Raw genomic sequence first — 19006 nt, 5'->3', positions numbered from 1 at the left:
TATAAGGATGTTTTCCTTTCTAGAGTCATGCTAAGAGATGATAGCAACCAACCGTTTTGGAAAGAGAAGTTCATAAACGGTCTGCCTCACCTCTTCGCCCATAAGATCAAAGAAGTCTTAGTCAATGAGAATAATGTGATAGAGTATGATAATCTCACCTACGGGAATATCATAAGTGCTATCCAAAAAGAAGGTCTTAAGATGTGTATCGATATGAAAATATCGAACCAAGCCAATAAGGATAAGAAAAAGGCTAAGTATGAAATGGGTAATATCTGTGAGCAATATGGTCTACCTTCGGTAGCTCCATCTAAGAAGCATAAGAAGTCTCGTAAGCATGAGGAATATAGAAAGCATAGGAAACGGTTTAAAAGATTCAAGAAAAGAAGCTTTGAGCCGAATGATTTCTATAAGAAGGAAAAGAGAAAACCTAAGAAAAGATTTAAGAGATCTAAGAACACCAAAGATAGTTGTTATAAGTGTGGTAAGTCCGGTCACTTTGCAAAAGATTGCAAAGCTAAGGAAACCATTAAGTCTCTAAAAGTCTCTAACGAAGAAAAAGAAAATTTAATAAGAATGTTAGAGATAAAAGACACTGAACCCAGTAACTATGAGTCTGAACTAAGCACTAGTTCAAGTGATAACAGCTACCGCTCTTGCAGTAGCAATGAATCTGAGTCTGGTCCAAACATAAGTTTCGGTTGTAACGACACTTGTTGCAAGACAATTGGTGTTATGACCAAAGAAGAAGAGCAAGAAGAATTGCTTCTTGATCTTATAAGTAAAATAGAGAATCCTGAGTTAAAAAGACAATATTTAGAAAAGTTAAGAAAACTTCTAACAAAAAGAGAAGTTAATAAGTCTAAGAGTCTTGAGATAAGTTTAAGCAACACGCTTAAAAGATTTGATAAACCAAAGGAACAAATCACAATAAAAGATTTGCAACTTGAAGTTAATCAAATTAAGTCTGAGATTAAAATACTTAAGGAAGAAAATCAAGAGTTAAAACAGGATGTTAATCTCTTGAAAATTGAGCACAAGCTTAAGTCAGCCGCTAGCAGTCCTAATGACAGCGAAGTCGAGTCCCAGTCTAAGCTTGAAGATACGCCTCCACAATTTGAAGAAAATTGTATAAGTCTAATCAACCGAATCCATATTAAGAAATGGTATTCCAAGGTTAGAATTAAGATCCAAGATTTTGAGTTATCTGTAGTTGTATTAATTGATACAGGTGCAGATCTGAACTGTATACAAGAAGGACTTGTTCCTACGAAGTATTACAGTAAGTCTAAAGAGAATTTGCGTTCTGCTAATGGCAGCAAGATGCAAATTACTTTTGAGATAAGCAAAGCCCATGTGTGTCAAGACAATGTTTGCTTCAAAACATCATTCGTTTTGGTTAAGAATATGACTGACAAAGTCATACTAGGTCTACCTTTCATTACTCTGTTGTATCCTTTTACAACAGACCAGGATGGTTTAATTACCTATCCCATGGATGAAAAGGTTAAGTTTAAGTTTCTGGCTAAACCAGAATTAAGTCAATTGAATGCTTTCAAAAGCAATTCAATTTCTAAGTCTGTTAACCTAATCAAGTCAAAGACCCAACAGATAGGGTTTTTACAGGAAGAGATTAAGGTTAAAAGAATTGAAGAACAATTAAGTCAAAAGACCCTTCAGCAAAGAATCCAACTCTTTGAAGATAGGATCAAAAGTGAAGTTTGTTCTGATGCCCCTACTGCCTTTTGGCATAGGAAGAAGCACACTGTAAGCCTTCCTTATATCAAAGGTTTTGATGAAGGAAGAATCACCACTAAGGCTAGACCTATCCAAATGAGTCAAGAAGTTACTGAATTCTGCCGAAGAGAAATAGAAGATCTATTACACAAAGGCATAATTCGTAAGAGTAAGTCACCCTGGTCTTGTTCAGCCTTTTATGTCCAGAAGAATGCTGAACTTGAGAGAGGAGCCCCTAGGTTGGTTACCAACTACAAGCCTCTCAACAAAGTCCTGAAATGGATAAGATATCCAATTCCAAATAAGAGAGACCTAATCAATAGGTTAAGTGGTTCTGTGATTTTCTCTAAGTTTGACATGAAAAGTGGATTTTGGCAGATCCAAATTCATGAGAAGGATAAGTATAAGACTGCTTTTGTCACACCCTTTGGACAATACGAATGGAACGTAATGCCCTTTGGTCTTAAGAATGCCCCTAGTGAGTTCCAAAATATTATGAATGATATTCTTGGTCCCCTAAGTAAATACTCCATAGTTTACATTGATGATGTCCTCATCTTCACTAAGTCTGTTGAAGAACACTGGAAACATTTGAACTCGTTTCTAGAAATTATCAAATCAAATGGATTGGTTGTTTCTGCTACAAAAATCAAGTTGTTTCAAACCAACATTCGATTTCTTGGATACAACATCCATCAATCGAAAATAAGCCCAATTAGCAGAGTAATCCAATTTGCTGATAAGTTTCCTGATGAAATCCTTGAGAAATCCCAACTTCAGCGGTTCCTAGGATCCCTCAACTATGTTGCTGATTTCTATCAAAATCTTCGCAAAAAATGCAAGCCATTGTTTGATAGACTTCAAAAGAATCCTCCTCCATGGACTACTGAACATACTTCAGTTGTCAAAGATATTAAGTCCTATGTCCAGACATTACCTTGTCTTGGCATTCCTACTAATGAGTCTTTTAAAATCGTTGAGACTGATGCCTTCGACATTGGGTACAGTGGTATTCTTAAGCAGCAGGTTCATTCCAACCAACCTGAACAAATTGTTCGCTTCCATTCAGGTGTTTGGAATTCAGCCCAGAAGAATTATAGTACTATTAAGAAAGAGCTTGTTTCAGAGTTTACTTCTTTGTAACCTCACCTGAACCTCTCATAAGCCAAACACTTGTAATGTTTCATTCAAGTGTTTCTAAGTCTAAGCTTGTAATCGCCAGTTGCATTCTGGCCTAAGTTCATTTGTAAGTTTTACATTCAAGTTATTTTGAATCTAAGCATTACTTTTAAGTTAATTTCATGATCATTGTTGAATACTCTCTTATTTTGTATTCAGATTTTGAAATTGAAATTCTTATGCATATTACTATGTTCTCTTATGCTAACCATCACTCTATCCACACCACTGTCACCACTTCTTACTATTAAGCTCCCACTCCCTGCTTCCGCCCCCCCCTTTATATATATATATACTTTTGTTTTGATATTTATTATTATTATTATTTTTCTTAATTTCATTTTCTATTTTATTTTTCTTTTCCTATTTCTTTTCTATTTTATTTTCTTTAAACCTAAAAATATTTTTTTACATTTTAATATTACAAAATTAACCTTAGTAAATTATTTACTCCGTTTTCATATTTTAATTACTACAAAATGTCATGGACATGACATTAAGTCACGTGCATGGCATGTGGTGTGTTTTCCATCCAAAATGACGGGGAGACTTAGTGGAGTGGCCATTTTCAAAAGAGTTGGTAGTTCGAGGGGCCAAAGTCTAAGCCTTGGTAGTTTATGGAGTTATCTGTAGAATAACTAGTAGTTTGGGGGGCTAAATTATAATTTTTCCTTTTCTTTTTCTTTCTTGAGACATTGATAAATTTTGATAATTTGAGAGGGATATTGTCGCAATCTAAAGTTTGGGAGAATATTGTCAATTGGGTAATAATTTGCGAAACATTATATACACAAACTTTGAGGCCTTGTTTGGTTTGTAAAATGAATATTCCAATTAGAAAGTGAATAGTAATTACTGTGAATGAAGGAGTGTGGAATGTAATAGTTAGGGAAAAATACAATTTAGCCCCCCAAGCTACCACCCTTTCTCCGGATGGCCTCATAAACTACCAAAGCTTACATTTTGGTCCTTCAAACTACTAAAACCTTTGAAAAAAAGCCAATTTTGACGAAATATCTCCATAATACCCCTGCCACATGTCATTTTTCAAATAAAAAAAATTAAAAAAAATTATTATTATTATTATTATTATTTTTGTATAAAAAAATAAAAAACTATTATTTTTTTTTTTAAAATATTGCAAATGACGAGCAAGTCTATTATCATTGTTGGAGACCTCGATTGGTTTCTGACGGAGAAATCAATGGCCGTGAGTTTGTTCGTTGATGTTCATATCCATTTTTCTCTCTATAATTTTTTGGCATTCAAAACGTTAGCCACTAGCTACCTATGGCTCAAGGATCACAAGCTTTTTTTCTTAGGTGGAAGATATTTTCCAGAGCGAAGCGAGCTTGAGTTCGGTTGAGATTAGCGAACTGATGATTGCGAATCGGAACTCGTTGGGCAGGGCTATAAAATCGGTCATCACGGCATTGCAAACGGAAGGTGACTGGAGGGGTGTCGGGAAGATTGGGTCGCGGTTGGGAAATAACGCCACCCTAAACACCATTTTTTTTTTAAAAAAAAAAAAAAAGATATAAGAAATAAAATTTTAGTTTAATATTTTTTTAAAAAATAATGTTTTTTAATTTTTAATTAAAAAATGACATGTAACAGAGGTATTATAGGGATATTTCGCCAAAAAGGATATTTTTCAAATGTTTTGGTAGTTTGGGAGGCCAGAGTTCAAGCTTTGGTAGTTTGGGGGGTCATCCGGAGAAATTGTGATAATTTGAGGGGCTAAATTGTATTTTTCCTTTATAGTTATTTACATTCTTTAGTTTGGTGATAAAAGATATGCCATAATTGGAATTGAATCAAAATTTCTAAAAACCCACACATGATTTTTTTTTTTTTGGTAAATGTGTAATAAATCCCTAAGTTGACGTGTGATTTAGAAATGGTCCATCACTTTTTAATTTTAAACATTTATTTCTTACTTTTTCGCGTTTTGAATTGAGTAATTCTGTCCATTTTCTATCAAATTTTGTTAACTTTGTTTGGCTGAGTCACTATTTGGCCACGTCAGCATCGACAAATAAGTCTAAAAATGACGTCGTTTCAATATTTCCTTATTTTTTAAATAATTTTATTTAATAATAATAAAATAATAAAATAATAAAAAATTGTAAAAAAAAAAGGAAAAAAAGAATAAGAAGGGGGGTGGCTGACCCCATGGCAAAGAAAAAAAAAATTGATAGGTTTTGGCCCTTGGAGGCGGTCGAACCACCTTCATGGGGGTAGTTCAGCCACCCCAGACCGGCCAATGGGATTACTGAGCCACCCCCATTCTTTTTCCTTCTTCTTCTTCTTCTTCTTTTTTTTTTTTTTTTTTTTTTAAAAAAATATTTTATTATTTTACTATTTTAAATAAAATTATTAAAAAAAATAAGGAAATATTGAAACGACGTCGTTTAGGCTTAGTTGTCGATGCTGACGTGGCCAAACAGGGACTCAGCCAAACGGAGTTAACAAATTGGATGAAAAATGGACAGAATGACCTAATTCAAAAACGCGAAAATGTTAAGGAGTAAATATTTAAAATTAAAAAGTGAGGGACCATTTTCAAATCGCGCGTCGACTCAGGAATTTATTATACATTTACCTTTTTTTTTTTTTTTTTTTTTCTCTAAAACTAAAAAATTGTTTAATTATTGAAGGTGGCCGGCCACCACCGTTGAGCATCAGGGGCCACCCCCAAATTCATTGGGGGTGGTCGCACCACCCCTAGAGTACCCCGGGGGTCCAACCTGAGGTACTCCGGGGATGGTGCGGCTACCCACAACAATTCAACATTTAAAATTTAATTTTTTTTAAAGGGTTGAAGGGTTAAAATAAATTAAAAAAAAAATGGGTTTTTTTTTTTTGGGAAAACGTTGTCTATTCCTCTTATTTTTTAGAGGAATAAGTATTTCTCTTTTTAAGGAAATAATTATTCCAATAGAATAACTACTCTTAGGAATAGATCCCTACCAAATAAAAGAATAGTTACATCGTAAAAATAGTCATTCTATTCGAGAAGTCTATTCCGCAAATCAAACGATGCCTAAATCTTAACCATAAAATGAATATATCCAATCATATATGGCAGTAAAAAAATAATAATAATAATATGGGGTTGGCTACTAACGACTTTTACAAAAAGAGAAAATTGCATCATTGGTCCTTATGATTGGTCTAAATGACAAATCACTCCTTGTGGCATCAAAATGAATTCAGAAATTCTTGTGGTTAATCTAATTTACAAATTGCTCCCTAGAGTTAAATTTTGTTAAAATTTTTGATTAATTCTGTTAGGTGCCACGCCAACACCAAATAAGATTGTGACACATGTCACTCTTAATAAAAAATATAAATATGTAAAACTTAAATATATATATATATATATATAAATTGAATAAGAGAAAGGCATTAGGCATCCACCCTTTTCTATTATTTAATTTAATTTAATTTTTAAATAAATTTTTAAGTTTTATATATTTATGTTTGTTATTCAGAATGACACATGTCTCTTTTTTATTGGTGCGGATGTGGCGCCTAATGAAATCTGTCAAAATTTTTAACAGAATTTAACTTTAAAAAATAATTTGTAAATTAGACAACTACAAAAATCTCTAAATTCAATACTACAAACAATGATTTGCCATTTATTTCAACGGACGAATGATGCAATGTTTCTTTAAAACAAAGATAACTAATATAGTTTTCAAGGAGTAGCTTAATCGATTGGTAATCACGCTTTATGAAGTGAAGATTACTAGTTTAAATCCTTCCCCCTTCTATGTGGACGCATAAAAAAAGGAAAAAAAGAGAGACAACTAATATAACATAGAGGTCCTTGTACAAGTCGGTATCCACAAAGATACTGAGAGTCGGTTCAAGTAGGGTTGGCAATTTTTGACACGACCCGCGAACCCGACATGAACACGACACAGGAAAATAGAGTTTGGGTTTATTATAATCAGGTTCGGATCGTAATCGGGTCGCAGGTTAACCCGCCAGACACAATTCAACCCGATTAAAAAGAAGAAGAAGAAGACAAAACTGAGAAGAATATAGAAAGTTAGAAACAGAGAAAGTTGAGAAACTGAGAAACAGAGAAAGTAAGAAACGAATCGGAAGTCAGAACCCTAGCCTGCGCCCTGCTAGTCGGCGTAGCCTACTAGCCGCACCGGCTCGCAAGGCGCACGCCACCATGCTCGTCGCCCACGCTCCGCAATCGGAACCCTAGCCCGCTAGTCGGCGTAGCCGCACCAACCCGCACGGCGCACGCCTGTCGCCCACACTTCACAGTCGGAACCCTAGCCCGCTAGTCGACATAGCTGCACCGGCCCGCATGGTGCACGCTCGTCGCCTGCACTCCGCAATCCGCACGGCTGCACTTCTCAAGTTCTCATCTTCTCTTGAATCTCTTCCAAATTTTCAGTGTTTCAGTTTCACCCAATCACCCTTCGGTAGTTCGGTCCCATGCCAACTTATATATTACCTTGAAATGCATTTTTGTTTAACTTAATTTTGATTTTCAATTACATGTTTATCGGACATAGCACGTATCTCACATCTCAAATTCCCAATTCAAGTATCGGGTCGTGTCGTGTCGGGTTAATGGGTCACATGATTATTAGTCGTGTTTATCGGGTCGTATTCAAGTTACCCGATTATTAATCAGGTCGTGTTTGGGGTCACGTGTCACAACCCGATTAATAATCAGGTCGTCGTGCTAGACCCGTTTATGTAGTCGGGTTGACACGAACCCGACCCGTGAATCGAATTGCCAAGCCGTTCAAGGGTTGAGATTGTCTGAATTAAATCCTATGGGAACTAGGAAACCTATATGTATATACATTTACTTTCAAACCTTCCTTCAAGAAGACCAAACCCTGATCGAGTTCCGAGTCTCATTGATATCCTTATTTTATCTCTCAAAAGAAAATTACTCCAGAACACGCGCTTACCTAGGGTTTTCGGGTTCAGTGGAAGAAGGAAAGAACTCTGCACTCTCCCAAAACTGTAAGTTTTTCCCCCAAATTCTCTTTTCAGCGCTCTTCTGCACTGGCATGGTTCGCGAAGGAGTTGTTTGTTTTGTGGAAAATTGTTCTTCGTGAAAATCTTTCGGGTTGTTCATTTTTCTAGCGGTTTGCATTCGTTTTTAAGGGTTCATTTATTTTTTTGCCAGGTTTTGTGGATGTTTAATTTTGTATTTTCAACTAGTTTCGCGGAAATAATTGAATGTCTTCCTTTTTCACCTGGAATCAGGGACGGAACCAAGAATTTTTATTGAGGGGGCCAAGGCATAAGGACAATAACTTTGTAATCTAGAGTCCTGCAGTAGTACTGAAGCTTCTCTTCTTTGTGTATTATTATTTTTCTTAGTTTTTGGTGTTTCTCGGTTCTTCGAATTTTCTTTTCTCATTTTTTTTTTAATTTCTTTTTTGTCATTGTTTCATAGGAACTAAAAACTATTATAATTAGTAAATAACAATTAGATATATTATAGTATGCAATCGATTAACTTAAGACCCCGTTCAATTTTTTTTTGGTTTATTTTATTTTGGTTATTTTGGTGCATTAACTTAGTTGATACCCATATGATAATGTATTTTACATTGTAGAATCATCAATTGACTTAAGATCCCGTTTGATTTCCGTAAAAAACTTATTTAAATTGAAAAAAATCCTTGGGTGTAAAATGTAAAAGCTTATGCTTTTCCGAAACTATCCCATTATGATACGTTTATTGGAGATTCTAAAATTTAGCATGCAATATTTATTAACACTTCAATATCAATAGAATTCCTCAATTTTATTAAGTTCTTCATGTCAAAAAAAAAAAAGAAGGAAAAAGAATCATGCAACTATCCTACCTCTGTACATAACATCGTATGGAATTTTCATATATTGGTGTCTTGCTAAAATGGCTAAGATTGGGTCTATTTTTGAGTTTTTAAATGAAATTTGGGTATTTGGAATAGGCCATAAAAGGGTTGAGTCCATAAGGGCCAAACTTAAATCTTTAGCCCTAATATAATATATATTTGTCACTATATATATATTAAAAAAATTTGACTTAAAAAAAAGGTTTTGAGAAGTGTGGGGTGGCCTTGGCCCCTACGGGCCACCCTGGTATTCATCTCTGCCTGGAATTGATGATTTTCTAGGAAAAATTGTTTCCTGGAAGTATCATCCACTTAAGGATATGGATGGTTTGCATTATAAATATTCTGTGCTTGTGTGATAATTTGTGGGTTTTGTATATTTCTCTGAGAGGTATTAAGCGGTGTAGCAGGTTTGCCCAGGAAATCAGGGTTTGTGTTTGTTTCAATGGAAAGAAGCTCCTCAGTAATTTTACCGAAGGAATACAATCTTTTTATCTACTGCAAGGCGGTTTAAACCCATGGGAAATGCTTTCTTCTTCGTTGGAAAAATTTGATGCAGCAATACTTTGTCGTCAAATTGGATTTTGAGGGTGTTGCTTGGTTTACTTTTGATGCTATGGTTATTATGTCCCGATTCCTCAAAATTTAAGCAATTGTGTATAATCTACAACAAAAAAAAGTAGTCTTATATTTGCACATGTACCCGTTTGTATAATAGCTCTGTTTGTTTTGTTGGAATCTAGTTCATTGCAAAATCTATGGATAAAAAGGGAGAAAATTCAAAGGCTCTTTCTTTTTATTTTTTATTTATTTAGTTTTTTAAATTTATGAATTCTGTGCACGACTTTGGAAGATTTATTATATTTGTGGGAATTTAGATTTATTAACACCTGGATAGAAACGATATTTCTAACCAAGTGATTTGTGATTTGGTTTTAGAGTTAAGCTTGAACAATTAGGACTATTTGCATCTATGTATTTGCATTTAGTGTATGCCTAATATTTTTTGTTTGATAGTTTTAGTTGTTGCTGCATGGAGATTTTGCTATTGAAATGTAGTGTACTTCAAATGAAAGAATTTCTTGTTTTCTCTCAGGTCTTTTTATCACTCTGCTTGGAAAGAGGCCTGGTACAAGAGTATGGTGGAAGTAGACAGAGTTGAGGAGGACCTTGAATTTAAGTGGGGTAAAAAGAAGGGAGTTGGTGGGAAAAAGAAAAATTTCCAGTTTTATCAATCTTTTACTTATGATGGTGTGGAGTATGAACTTTATGATTGTGTTTATTTGTTGGTTGATGGCGAACCAGAACCTCATATTGGTAAACTTATAAAAATATTGGAGAATCCTGACAAGAAAAAGAGAGTGAAGGTTCTATGGTTTTTCCGCCCTTGCGAGATGCTAAAGTATCCTGAGGTGGTTGTAGACGCAGCTGAAAAAGAATTATTTTTGGCTTCCGGCGAAGGTGCAGGCCTTGCAAATATGAATCCTTTGGTAATTGAATTATGGAAAGATCTTAGCATTTACCTCTCTTTTTCCTGCATATCCACTCTCTATTGCCTTTAGCACTTCTATGACATAGCTGGTTCTAGTGTTATTTTAGAAAAGTTTGGTTTCTATATTAATTGAAATTCTTCTTTCTTTATCGGAGAAGTTTTTGGCAAAGGTGGATTTACTAGCAGCATAACTCATTAGTAATTTTTTAATCTTGTATGTCTCTGCAGTTATTTTTGGTTTTTCCGATGTGTTGTCACATCAACTAAATTAAAAACTGTTTGAATTTTTAACATGTATTTATAATTTGTCATTTATTATGTCAATGTATAGAAGCTAATGCCATGAATATATATATATAGTGCCTTGGATAGTATATTTCAGTTGAAGTGAATCAGCTTTTACTAATTGTTCATATGATAAATCAGGAAGCAATTGGTGGCAAATGCAAGGTTGTTTGCACATCAAAGGACAGTAGAAACCCACAACCTTCAGATGAAGAACTTCAAAAGGCTGACTTTATATTTTACCGTGCCTTTGACGTTAAGAACTTGAAAATCCTGGATAAAATAGAAGAAAAAGTAGCTGGGATTGAAGGTATAACTTTTTCTGTCTTTGCTTGCTTGCTTGTTTGTTTGTTATTTCTTTTTTCCTTCTAAGTCCTTGACAGTCCCTGTAGTTTCAAATTAGTTATTTATTGTTCTATGGTTGAACCAACCTCTTATTTGTTCATTGGTTTGTACGTTTGCAGTTAAATATATGTTTAATAGACCAGGTCTTCAGAAGCCTGTTATTGTTCTGAATCTTGATTCAGACAAGAAAGGAGTTGGAGGAAATGCTGTAGCAAGTAATGAAACAGAGGTTCCTTCCAAGAAAAACCCATCTAAAGAGCACACAACTCTGTTGACAAATGGAATTTCTGTTGATACTCTTGGGAAAGAACATGCTGATTCAAATGCTTCATTGGTTAAACAGAAAGCTTCACTTAGTGAGAACCCTACTTCTAGTGTAGGTGTAGAGTCAGAAAGTTCTAAAACTAACAATAGACAGGAAAATATTCCCAGAGACAACACTGCATCAATGTCTGAAGAAGATGATTCTGTCAAGCGTGAGGGTAAAGTTGGTAATATTCCTATGAGACGGGTCACAGTTGGTAAGGTTGTCAGTGAGGAGAAAGTAAAATCTGCTGAGGATTGTAGTGATCTGGAGGATAGGCTAGCTAAGAAGGCAAAATTGGATAGTTCTATTAAAGTATCTGATGATAAGAATGAGAAGAATGTGCAGAAGTTAAGTGTTGATTTGGATGGTAATGATCCCAAGGCTTTAGCAACTATAAATGCTTCTGAAGATAAACCTAGACTAAAGCTTGCAGAGGATTCTCAAGGTGCTGAAAAAGGCCCTTCTAAGAAGGTGCCTGATGAGAAGACAAAAGATTCTAATGGGAAGTTGCTTAAAGCATCTCCAAGACAGTCTCCAGATGTGGACAAAAAAATGGATCACCAAATAATGGAAGTTAGCCGAAGACCAGATGCGGTAAGTTGGATCACTTTCTCATGTAAATTATTTTCTTTAATAGGATCCTAGGTTGGATAGATTCAATTTTCCTAGTTTTGATTGATAAGCTATTTAGGAATAAGGTTTATCACTTGAATCGTCTTCATCATAGAGCCTTTGGATGCTTCAGGAAATATTATTTATGCCATTATTGTTTGTCAAGGGATGTTCTTATGGATGTCCTTTAGTTCTTACAATTCTCGTTTCCTACATGTTGACAGGATAGAAGTAAATGGTTTAGGGGACTTCTCTAAGTTATTCTTTTTCCCTCCAATTGCATATTCTCAAATTTCATTGACTTAATAGTTTTTCTTATGAATCTCAATAAATTTCATATTTGTTGTAGACATGTGTATTGGTTTCATTGTCATAATTCCATATCCCTCTCTCTGCCAAGGAGCAGAGAAACAGGATTTAGTAGGAATTGCAATCTGAAGTGGTGCATAGATAACATTAATTGAATCTAGAGTGAGACAGTTTAGACTACTCTATGAATTTTCTAATACATCGTCAGCCCTGAGAAGAAAGAATGAAAACTGCTAATGAGCAAGGAACACTAGTTCTTCAAAATTTTGATCAGGCGTATACTTCAGCAGAAGTGGAGGTGTACTAATTCTGGAGCTTTGGTTTTTTATAGCAAGAATCATCTTCTTGCTGGGCTTAATGATGATTCTGTGCATGGTACTGTAATCACTGTAGGAAAAAGAAATATACACCTTCAAATGCAAGTCTCTTTGTTTTCAAGAGACTTCTTTCTTTTGAGTAATGATTGAACACCACTCAAAGAAACAACTTTTCACTATCTTGCCTATGTGGCAATGTGGTCCCCCACTACTTTTTGAGTTTTTTTATTTTTTAAAAATAAATTAAAGTAGGGGACCACCTTACCACATAGATAAGGTGGTGAAAAATTGTATCTTTTGGGTGGTGTTCAATCATTACTCCTTTCTTTTTTTCGGTCATATATTTTAAGCAAAATAGATTGTCGTGTTTTTTTAATTGTTCCATCTTTTTAATTAAGGTAGCAGCCACTTCATAAATTGCTGTTGTTTTTCATTTTTTTTTTTTGTTTTTCTTTCTACTCCATTTTGAGAATGTATTATCCTATCTCAATAATACATTAAACTATTTACCAGGATATTGCTTGGCATCGCTTCCAGGAAAGTTGCACAGCAAAGATGATGCAGCAGACGTCAATTTCAAGCTCTCACTGTGGTATGAAGAAAGATATATGTTTGTTAACTATTTTGAAAACTGTATTTTGTGTTTTGATTTGAAACTGTTTTTTATATGACAAAGTTGAGAATTGTTTTCAATGGGGTTCACATTTTGAAATTGTTTTATGTGGAGTTCACGTAAGAAAATTGTTTGGTAAAAGTTTTAGAAAGTGTTTTGTGTTTTCAAAGAAACAAATACTGAATATATTTATTTTGTGAAAATGGTTATCTTTTTCGGGCGTAGAGGTTGACTTCGTACTTATAAAAAATAGAAAGGCCACTCCAAAGAAGGGGAGAAGGGGTAACTGCATTGCCACCCTTAATGGAGGAGAGGGGGTGATTGTGTGGCCGCTTTTGACTTGATGGGGTGGTTGCGTAGCAACATCTGACCTAATGGAGTGGCCAAGCAGCCACCTCCGTCTTGATGGAGTGACTACGCGACTACTCTTTTCTAGTTGGGGTGGCTGCACGGCACTCCTATTTGGTTGGGGTGGCCATGCGGCTCATCCTAGAAAAAAGTCAGCCTCCCCTACAAAAAATGCTAACTTAGTGTTTCCAAGAACAAAAAGACTTGCGCATTGTTTGAATTGGTGAATGTGATAGTTGCAGCGGATAGCGTTGTGAAAGCTGTAGCTAATGTGCATGGGGCAGCTTCTTCTTCAAAGTCGAAAGGCGGGAAAAGGAAGGGTTTCAAACGAGATGGCAAGCAAGTTGTCATTGGAGTGAATAAAGCAGGAAACAAAGCAGCAAAAGCTAAATACAAAGGAAATTGTTTCCATTGTGGTGAAGCAGGCCACTGGTTAAGAAACTGCCCAATGTATTTTGGCTTTCAAACGCCAAGGTAAAGGTTCTTCATTTTAGTTGAAACATGCTTAGTGGTGAATTCCACTGGTGTTTGGTGTGTGGATTCAAGTGTACTAATCATATCTGTAATGTGATTGCAGGGGTTTCAGAAGACCAAATAACTGAGAATGGAAGATGTGTCTAACGCTTGAAGATGCAATGTAAATTCTAGTTTTATTTTTTCAGAGTTAATTAGTAATTTTTTTTTTTTTTTTTTTTTTTAACTTTTATTAGACTATGTACTCAAATTCATGTAACCTTTTGGGTAAATGCGGCTGTATTTTTTGAAATATATAACGATAATAAAGAATGATAAAATGTCTATTTATTCTGAATTTATTACTACTAGCATATAACCCGCATCATGCGCTGGTTTTTAGGAATTAAAACTACGTCATGTGCTTATGTTTAAAAAGTAATAGATAATGTTCAAAATAGTCTTAAAAAAAGTTTGAGTTATTCTATTAGAATGCTACATTTAATTTAAGAAACAGAATAAAAATTTAGGAATAAGATCTCTTAAGGAAGCGAACAAAAAATATGGAGTGTATGGGTACTCCAATTTTTGCTATAGGCAAAAAAAAACCCCCACTTATATGAGAGAAGAAGAAAGTAAGAACATTATTTAATTCGATGGAAAATAAAGACAAAAAACGAAAAATGAAACATATTAATATAGTAGAAAAGAATTGTATTTTATGTATAATTTTTTCCGTTCCAATGAAACCTTGAAAGCAATTTCGTCTATCAATTAAATGCATAATGTGTACTACACATTCCAAAAAAAAAAAATAATAATAAATAACAGTGTTGCTATGGGCAGAACTGTTTAAAGTTAATAGAATAGGTTTTCTCTCCAAAACTAACTCCCTTCTCACACTAAACGCACGGTTTAAGCTGAGATTCTGTTCTCTAATACATGGTTCAAGAGACACAAGATTGGGCAATTTTATGGATATCTCATTAAGCTGTCAAAGACTGAATTAAATACTAATTACATAAGTGCTGAAACAAAACTGTTGACCACTAACTTGTCAGCTAACCCACTACTACACTACTCCCCATAATCCCTTGCATTAAGCACTAATCCACGATTGCCTACTTCTATTCTAATTGCTGACAATACTGACTGCTGACTACACGTTTTCCACTATACAAGTTAGTGGAGCACATTTTACAAACCCAACTTCCACGCTTATCTCTCCACTCAGTGCCACGCTCCTTCCCGAAACTTCTCCCCCATCTTCTCTTTATTTCAGATATTTTTCTAAGTTCAAACAAACCCTTTGTGTTTCTGCGCATAACACGGCCGTTTCCCTCAGAAGACCTTGCTCACAAGGTTTGGAAATTTTCGGCACAAATCCTCCAAATCTCCCAAGTAGCTTCCTCTTCCGTCGCTCCCTGCCATTTGAGTAGCACCTCCACTAGAGTTTCGTCGACGGTGACCTCTGGCAGCTGTGGGTTTGGGTGGATCCATTCCCCCAAAGTTTTCTTCAAACTGGATACATGGAAAATGGGGAATATTCTGGACTCCAATGGAAGATCCAGCTTGTAAGCTACCTTCCCTACCTTGTAGATTACCTGAAACGGCCCATAGTACCTTGGAGAGAGCTTGAGATTTCGGAGGGTGGACACCGACATTTGGCGGTACGGTCTGAGTCTCAGGTAAACCCAGTCTTTGATTTCGAATGTTCAGTCAGTACGCCTTTGGTCTGCAAAAAATTTCATCTTTGATTGTGCATCCAGCAGGTTTTCCTTGATGAGAGCTAAGATGTAGTCATGGCTCTTTAATTCTTCGTCGACTGTGTGAACGCGAGTGGCTCCTAGTTCATATGGCAGCAATCGGGGTGGTGGCTGGCCGTACACTGCTTCAAAGGGGCTGAGTTTAGTGGAAGTGTGGGTGGAAGTGTTGTATGCCCACTCTGCTAAGGCCAACCATTTAGCCCAGTCCTTTGGTCTGTCCCCCAAGAAACTGCGAAGATATCCCTCTAGCCCTTTCTTCATGATTTCCGTCTGTCCATCTATTTGAGGGTGGTAGGCTGAGCTCATCAGGAACTCGGTACCACTTACCTGAATATTTCCTGCCAGAAATTACTAGTCCCTTTAGCCCGTGGCTGTAATAGGCTAGAGGCCTTCCTTCCTGCATTAGAACAGCCCCTAAACCTTCTCCAGATGCATCTCATTCGATTAGGAATGGCTTCGAAAAATCAGGTAAACGCAGAACATGAGGGGTTGTCATGGCCTCCTTCAGTTTGTTGAAGGCCATGTTGGCCCCTTCCACTGGAAGGACTCTTTTTTAAGCAAGCAAGTTAGCGGGGCAGCAATCCCTCCATACCCCTGTACAAATTTCCTATAGTATCCCGTTAGGCCGAGAAACCCCCTCAAGGCTTTAGGAGTTTTTGGAATGGGTCAATTAGTCATGGCTATGATTTTTGCAGGATCGGCTTTCACCCCTTCCTCTGAGATTAGGTGTCCTAAGTATTCCACTTCTTGTTTACCAAAGGCACATTTGGATAGCTTAGCAAATAGCTAGTTTGTTTTTAGGATTTCCATAACCAACTTTAAATGTTTTAGGTGGTCTGTGAAGTTTTTGTTGTAGATGAGAATATCATCAAAGAAAACTAGCACACATCTCCTCAAGTAGGGTAACAAGTTATTCATAAGACTTTGGAAGGTGGATGGGGCATTTGTGAGGCCAAAAGGCATCACTAGGAATTCGTAGTGGCCTTCATGTGTTCTAAAAGCAGTCTTAGGTATGTCATGGGGGTCCATCCTGATTTGATGGTATCCCAACCTTAGATCTAATTTAGAGAAAATCACGGCCCCATGCAGTTCATCTAATAATTCATCAATATTAGGAATGGGGTACTTATCTTTCACCATTGCTTTGTTGAGTGCTTGGTAGTCTACATACATACGCCAGCTGCCATCCGCCTTTCTAACCAAAAGGACCGGTGAAGAGTAGGGACTCTGGTTGGGCCGGACCACCCCTGAAGTCAGCATGTCCCTCACCTGCCTTTCTATTTCCTTCTTTTGGTAGTAAGGGTACTGATAAGATCTCACACATGTGGGCTGAGTTCCCTCTAGGAGATTAATTTTGTGATCACGGCTCCTAGCCGGAGGCATCCCTGTTGACTCCTCAAAGACTCCTCTGAACAGTTGTAGGAGCTGCTGGATGGTTGGATAGGATATGGTGGTTGTCTTGAGATCCCCCGCTCTCACAAGCTGTACCCACACTCCTTTACAAGGGCTGCCACGGCTTTTGCAAAGTCTTAGCCTCCTCTAGGGTAGATTCGGTTGGCCTCATTTCGTGTAGCTGCACTTCTTGCCCTCATTGCTAGAAATTCATGGTAAGATCCACAAAATCCTATAAAATAGGCCCTAGGAGTCTCAACCAATCCACTCCCAATACCAAGTCACAACCTCCCAATGTAAGCAAGTAGAGTTTAGGACTAAAGGAATGACCTTGCATAGATACCTGGACTGCTGCATAGTAACCTTGGCAAGGAATAGAGTCTCCATTGGCTACTTTAACTGATAGCATACTCCCTTCATGGGCTGGCAGTTTGTCATTCTTTGCCACATTTGGATCTAGGAAGCTATGAGTACTCCTTGTGTCAATGAGGATCACAACTTCAAGAGTGTTGATATAACCAATCAACCTCATAGTTTTAGACGTCGGGGCTCCCACAATTGCATGAAGGGAAATTTCCAGCAACTCCCCTTCCTCTTCTGGTGCTTCCAATGCCTCCCCTTCTTGTATTTGCCCTTCCTGATCCGTTGGTACAGCCCCCTCTTCTATCTCCAACCCTTCCAACAAATAAACTCTAGGCCAGCTACACTTGTGACCTATGTGGTACTTGTCATCATAGTAGTAGCACAACCCTTTTTTCCCGGCCTTTTTGCATTTGGTTTGGAGAAATCCGTCTAATGGGCAAGTTGGAACGTTTTGCCATGGTGTTTGGGTAAGGTATATGGCGGTTGGGGTAAGGTAAATTGAAGCCCACACCTCGGGCCATTGTGGGAAAAATGGGGTTGGATGGTTTAGAGAAGGTGAGGGCGTTAGCAGGTTTAGGGTAGGGTGGTTTACTGTTTGGGGACTGGGTAAGAGTCCATGGGGGTGCTCTAGAACTTATATTTCTTCTCCAAACTTCCTCTTCTTGCAGCTTGGTCAACCCGAATACTGCTGGCAGGTTTGATGGCTTAAGCATAGTCACCATAATTCTTACTTCCTCGTTCAGCCCACTAATGAAAGAGCTGACTTTAAATCCTTCTGTCAATCCGGCTATCTTGTTAGACAAGACTTCGAATTGGTACTGATAATCTTCCACAGTGGATGATTGTAAGAGCTTAGTGAAGGCTCCCACAGGATCATCATAGGCTGATGGTGCAAACCTGGTCTTGAGAGCTACTATAAACTCCTCCCAATTGGTTACTGGAGACGACTCCATCAACCAATTATACCATTGTAATGCTCTTCTCTCCATGTGAAAAGCTGATATGGGAACCTTTTGATTGTCTAGAATTTGGCCAGGAGAAGAATTGTTGAGCTTTGAGAATCCAATCCATTGGATCTGCTCCTTCAAATTTAGGAAACTCCAGCTGTACAGGTTTTGCCAGAACTCCTCCTCCTTCTGGAATCGTGGAGCTGGAAGTCTCACCAATGGGCTCCATGTAGATGGGCGACTTGTTGGGGTGTTCATTATCCTTTCCTTGAACAAGTTCCTAGTTTGTGTTGGGCTGGACAACAGGTGAGACCTTCTTGAGGATCTCATCTAGAGTGGTTTGAGTACTGGTTTGGAACTCATCGGTACGTTTCTGGGCTGCAACAGTGCTGGTTTGAAATGCTGTTGTGCTGGTTTTGAACTCCGTGTGGTCATCTCTGAGTTTAGCTAGACTCTCTGCTAGCTGAGAAACTCTGGTACCTTTGGCCATGGTCGCAAGAACAGTGCTCTGATACCACTTGTTATTGGCAGAATTGTTGAAAGTTAATAGAATAGGTTTCCTCTCCAAAACTAACTCCCTCCTCACACTAAATGCACGGTTTAAGCTGAGATTATGTTCTCTAACACACGGTTCAAGAGACAAAAGATTGGGCAATTTTTTGGAT

At 37.0% G+C, this 19006-nt stretch overlaps 1 protein-coding gene across 2 annotated transcripts; it reads left to right on the top strand.

The window, feature by feature from the left end:
- The first annotated feature begins 7735 nt into the window (after window positions 1-7735).
- Window positions 7736-14235, top strand: LOC133871892 (protein ANTI-SILENCING 1-like). Of its 2 annotated transcripts, none has more exons than XM_062309352.1 (7): window positions 7736-7926; window positions 9889-10282; window positions 10711-10879; window positions 11034-11815; window positions 12973-13051; window positions 13663-13894; window positions 13998-14235. In XM_062309352.1, the coding sequence occupies exons 1-7, from the start codon at window positions 7751-7753 to the stop codon at window positions 14020-14022; spliced, it is 1857 nt and encodes a 618-aa protein (XP_062165336.1). In that variant the 5' UTR covers window positions 7736-7750; the 3' UTR covers window positions 14023-14235. The 2 variants fall into 2 exon arrangements, with proteins under 2 accessions (XP_062165336.1, XP_062165335.1); XM_062309351.1 differs by having other exon boundaries at window positions 13657-13894.
- Window positions 14236-19006: the final 4771 nt, after the last annotated feature.

The sequence above is a fragment of the Alnus glutinosa genome, chromosome 6, assembly GCF_958979055.1.
Source record: "Alnus glutinosa chromosome 6, dhAlnGlut1.1, whole genome shotgun sequence".
In the NCBI taxonomy this organism is placed as follows: domain Eukaryota; kingdom Viridiplantae; phylum Streptophyta; class Magnoliopsida; order Fagales; family Betulaceae; genus Alnus; species Alnus glutinosa.
The sequence above is the reverse complement of the archived record's forward strand: the minus strand, read 5'-3'. Positions and strand labels throughout refer to the sequence as shown.

Excerpts from the sequence above, each read along its gene's own strand:
- LOC133871892 (XM_062309351.1), top strand. The coding sequence starts at position 7,751 with ATGTATATACATTTACTTTCAAACCTTCCTTCAAGAAGACCAAACCCT. Across the intron at positions 10,283-10,710 it reads TTGCAAATATGAATCCTTTG|GAAGCAATTGGTGGCAAATG; the intron begins GTAATTGAATTA and ends ATGATAAATCAG. Across the intron at positions 11,816-12,972 it reads TTAGCCGAAGACCAGATGCG|GATATTGCTTGGCATCGCTT; the intron begins GTAAGTTGGATC and ends ACTATTTACCAG.